Here is a 5,225-nt window from a genome sequence, read left to right as displayed (position 1 = left end):
TGAGCGAACCTTGGCAAATCTTTTTACTTTCGATCAGATTTAATTCCATTACACCCCGATAATATCAAACATGTTTGATATTTAAGATTATTACGTCCCGACTTTACAAGTGAGACGGCGAGACCAGTGGTTCGTTGCTCGCTCGGGCACGATAAGATCCTGTAGTGTGTGATGAGCCGCTATTTTCAAATCTTGCTGTGTGTGCTTGTTTGAGATGCGCAAGAAGAATATCTGTTAAGATTCTCCTTATGTGCGTGATGTAACCCGATTTCGAAATTGGTTAGGATTTTAAATATCCTGTAGTGTGAGCCCGGCATTAGTGATTGAGACAGTCACAGAGATCTTCTCAGAGCAGACCCTCAGAGACCCAGGGTTGCTGCCGTCAGACTTCAAACATGGAGCGAAGTAGGGAAACAGCCTTCCTTTAAAGCTGTCTCTGAACGTATAGATGAGGGACATATCACTGGAGTCGTAGAAGGTCACCTCTCCTTTCTCATAGTCCAGCTGAACCCTGACCCTCTCCGGTTTCCTCTTCAAGGTCAAAGTGGTTCCCAGAGGGGAGGTCCCAGCGCTGTAGTCCTTCCCATTCCACATCCCCACTGCCCAAATCCCGCTCTCTGGGCTGACCTTCAGGTAGCCCTTCCTGGTCACGCTCTCTTTGGCCACACCCAGGGTCCATGCCTTCTTAGGCCCCACCTCCACCTCCCAGCTGTGTGTGCCTGAGCTGAAGCCTGGGGACCCGAGCACGCTCACCGAGCTGTCAAAGCGCTCCCTGTTATCAGGCACCGGCTGGGATACCCGTCCATCTTTGACCTCCAGAAGGCTCCCAGATATGAGCAGGTCTGGGTGGGCTGTGTTCACGTCCAAGGTCACAGGCGCTGGGAGGGTGGAAGTTGACAGAGTTAGAGGTACCAGCTCAGACGACATGGGACAAGGATATTATGTGCATTGTTTTCATGTGTGTTGTACATTGATGTGTAAGTAGAACATGACTCAGCACTTTGTCATTCATGTATGGTACTTTTTCTACCAAATCAGGTGTCACATCAGACCACAAAACAGCAGACGATCAGTGAATAAGATAATTTAAACTGTTAGTTGGTCACTCAATAAAACAACATAGTACATCATGCACTCCAACATGACTCAGCAGATCACCTGATAATGTGAGTTTCTCAATAGAGAACCAGACTTGATTAGAACATATGTATGTTTGTTGTTGCCTTTGGATCGCAGGTCAAGTAAGATGTTTTCAGCCATTGGAGCTTTGATATATTTAACTGACAATCGTACAGTCAGTGTAACTGTCAATGATTCACAGAATATACCGGTTGATAGCGCTCAATTAGAAGACCTCTGTACTCACTGCACTGTATCCTCTCCTGCATCTTCTCCCAGACTCTGAACCCCAGGTTTCCCAGGTGTTTGGCCACGTCGATCAGAGACCCGTAGACGGGCTCCGGGTTCTTTAACACACTCTCCTCGGCCCTGACAGAGAAGATCGTCCTAGTTGATATCAGAACTGTCTCAGATGATAAGAATGAACGTGTTAAATATCCTTTAATTACAGTATATCCCCTACCTGTCCACCATGTCCTTGTAGATCTGAAACCATAAGATAGGTATAATTGTTTAATGATTGCATATTTGTTAAAAGCAGATATCAGTTTTGTGCTTCATTTAACCAGCTAATTAGGAGTCCTATGTGTAGGAACCCTATTGTAATTGATGGTTTCATTATTACGTCTCTTGTGGCTAAATTTATTACGTTTTTTTCCTGGAAATGCTTGAATAAGGCAAAGTCCTGGACCAACAATATTAAAAAACTACCAGGTCCAAACTACAGACAATTAGAAACTAGACCACAGAGTCACCACGATTTGACCCTAGGTGGTGGCATGGCACTATGCTAGCATTTCCACCCTGTTGGATGAAAATGTATGAAACTTGGTACACCCTTGTTCACACTGTAGTCAAAAGTGGCCCAAATGTGATTTTCTTGCTCACGTGTGACTCAGCTTTGTTTTTTCATGACTTCAAGGCTTGCAGTGTGAACACATCCTTATGGCCCCTTTCAGGACTGACTTACTATCTGGCTGGACCTTATGCTATGGCAGTGAATTCATCAATCTAATTTCAGTCCACCTGAATAAAGGTTTGAAATGAAATGAAATGTCTGACCCATTAGCTGCCTATAGTGCTGTGTGATAGGTTGATGTGCAGTGGAGTCCCCTCCCCCCCTCTCTCCAGACGATCTATTCTAGCATCAACTGTCTTTTCGGGGGGGGTCAAAGGTCCCCGGTGAACCTGCCCATAGTCCCCAGCCCCTTTGGTGTGGTGAGTTACCCCCAAAGGTTCCTAGTTCGGGGGGAAACGTATGGCAGTGTGAAAGTACTAACAGAGGGAACAACCGACACTGTTGGCCTGACAGCATACACATTTGGCATGGGTATCCACAAGGGTCCCGGGCATACCATGACAGGGCCAGATTTTTTTATTCATCTACATTTTGGCTAATTTTAACATACAATTCTCATCCAAGCCGTCTGTTCCGGCTGCACTGGCGTACATATCTAATTCATCCAAGTCAAACCAGCCAATAGAAATACAGCTCTGAATAGTCTGTCCCAATTACACCGCCTCAGCTACTCTAGAAATATTTTACTTTCTCAGCTTTAGAGACTTCAAGTTTGTGTGTGTGTGTGTGTGTGTTTGTGTGTGTGTGTGTGTGTGTGTAACTGAAAATTCAGTTGGTTGCAAACATTGGCAAATGTTTGCATGTGTGTGTGTGCATAATATTTGCTGCTCCTTACTGCCAAATTCAAAGATGCCCAAAGCTCATATCTTACTGCCTGATGCCTCTGCTCTGCTGCTCTGCATCAATAAGTACTAGTAGTCAAAGTCACTGAAAAGTGGTCAATGAGTTTATTTGACAAACCGCCAATTTGGGTGTTGAAGACATGAAAAAGACTATCAGGCAACTACAGTACCTACACCAGACATCTCTCTAGTCAACTACAGTACCTCCACCAGACATCTCTCTAGTCAGAAGAGATTAAAAATAACATTAAAATGTAGAGGAACACCACTTTATTACTTACCTACACACCCATGATACCTTATTAACACTTTATTACTTACCTACTGTACACACCCAGGATACCTTATTAACAAGTATAATGACCAAACAAAGGGTAGGGGTAAACACAGCTAACTAAATAAACCCTGGGTGTTAGATTCATCACATGACTGTACACCTTGTCAGGAGGTAAAAAGCACACACACACACACACATACACACACACACACTCGCACACACACACACGCACACACTTTAAGCTAGCTTCAGGGCAGACTCAACAGTTGTTCAGGATCTGTTTACAACCTAACTTTACATTACAGCTGTAGGCCTCACGATTGTCTGACAACAATTGATAGACCGATAAATACTGTAGATGATTGTGAATATTTATAATAACTATTCTCCCTAAGACTTTGCAGATCATTTTCAGATAGTTAAATGACCAATAAAGGGTCATCACTGACTATCACCATTTAAATTTAGCAGCTGAAACCAGCTACAAATCTTAGCTGGTCATTAGCTGGTCTTGCTGGATTTTCACCATTTTCACCTGTCTGTCTGTCAGTCTCCCCGTCTTTTGGTCTTAAGGGGCCATATCTGTAGGACCCCATCTCATTGCCACTTGCGGCTATATTTAATTTGCTGTGCCATATCTGATGATGTTGGGAATGAGAGAGTGAGAGACAGTGTGTGTGTGTGTGTGTGTGTGAGAGAGAGAGAGAGAGAGAGAGAGAGAGAGAGAGAGATTGAGAGATGAACCTGAAGGAACGAGAGGTCATCCGTCTGAATCCTGCTTTTTATGTCTGCGATTCCCTCGGTGAGCGAGGCCATCTCTCTGGCCAGGTTGGCTGTCCTCTCGGCCAGTAACCCTGTCTTCCTCTCCTCCTCCTGCTTCAGGGCTGCCAGTCGCTCCTCCTCTTCCTCATGGAGGAACTGGTGCAGCTTGGCAAACTCACTCGTTATCTGTCCTGCGGTCTCCTGGGCCTGGGTCTGGGGAGGACCAGGGAGGGGGAGAGATGGAGGTGGGAAAGAGGGATGATGAGATAGATGGAAGATAAGAGAGAGGGAGGGATATGGAGGGTGAAAGAGTAGTGTCAGAGAGGGAAAGACAGGCTGACCGATTTTTGCAATATCATGTCACACCTTGATGAAGTGTGCTGCATCTTTGCTCGCGTCTCTCATACTCTTCAAGTCTGCTCTCCTACCAATGGCTTTCAGCAGTGAGCTGAGTTTGCTCTGGATCGAAAGAGATCAAAGAAAGAGAGATGGGTGGCGATACAGAGAGTGAGAGTGTGTGAGAGAGATGAGAGAGAGTTTTAAGATGATACTGAGTGGAGAGAACAGTTGGAGAAACCATAGCGGGGCCACAATCAGAGGACAGATTCTATAATATTTTTATTGATCATTTTTCAGATATGAACCAATTAACAAACCATAAACAAAGCCGGGATTTGCCCAGTATTTCAGCAGGTACAGTACCTTACACTCTCCGGCAGCCTCCTTCACCGTCTGGTGAGTGTGCCCTGAGTGCAGGTCTGTCCCCAGACACACGGCACACACCAGTTCCTCGCACTCAACGCAAAACATTCGGAGCTTCTTGTTATGGGGCACACACATGCGAAGGCTCTCTGCTTGCCCCTCAATCCCCCCTCCCGTTCTGTCTTTCTGCAGGTAAGTCTCCACGATTTTGGCCAGCTTCACGCTGGGCTGATACATTTCCTTGGAGCATTTTCTCCTGCAAGGAGTGAGCGGGCACTCGCGTTGAGTCTGCTGGCCCCAAGCTGCCTCCAGACAGCTGCGGCAGAAACTGTGTAGGCAGCCCAGACTCACAGGGTCTTGGAAGAACTCTAGGCACACAGGACAGGTGAGCTCTTCCTCCAACGCAGCTGTCAAATGCTCAGCCATCCTCTTCAACAGACACTATACACGCTCCAGTAAGTAAGAGAGAGCTTTCAAGCCTCTAAACCAGTGACGTGCTCGGGGACTCAAATTAAATTCTGTCGTCTTGTCTAGAGTATCTCTCCTGTTACTTGGACGTTGGCATTTACAACCTGTGGTTAAAGTCTCCCAGCATTCCTGGCATAGCATTGGCGGCTGCTGCTACAGTACACTACAGTATGTCTCAAACAGAAACAGTTTCACC

General features: G+C 45.9%; 1 protein-coding gene across 1 annotated transcript; it reads right to left on the bottom strand.

Moving 5' to 3' along the window:
* Positions 1–288: 288 nt before the first annotated feature.
* On the bottom strand, positions 289–4,987 carry LOC311325971 (nuclear factor 7, brain-like; the record flags this gene model as incomplete). The annotated part of the gene is made up of 6 exons (XM_084458788.1): positions 289–878; positions 1,367–1,488; positions 1,583–1,605; positions 3,842–4,072; positions 4,226–4,318; positions 4,562–4,987. The coding sequence occupies 6 exons, from the start codon at positions 4,985–4,987 to the stop codon at positions 289–291; spliced, it is 1,485 nt and encodes a 494-aa protein (XP_084314914.1).
* Positions 4,988–5,225: the final 238 nt, after the last annotated feature.

Source organism: Borostomias antarcticus, assembly GCF_949987555.1.
Source record: "Borostomias antarcticus genome assembly, chromosome: 25".
In the NCBI taxonomy this organism is placed as follows: Eukaryota; Metazoa; Chordata; class Actinopteri; order Stomiiformes; family Stomiidae; genus Borostomias; species Borostomias antarcticus.
This window is presented reverse-complemented; position numbering and strand designations above follow the sequence as displayed.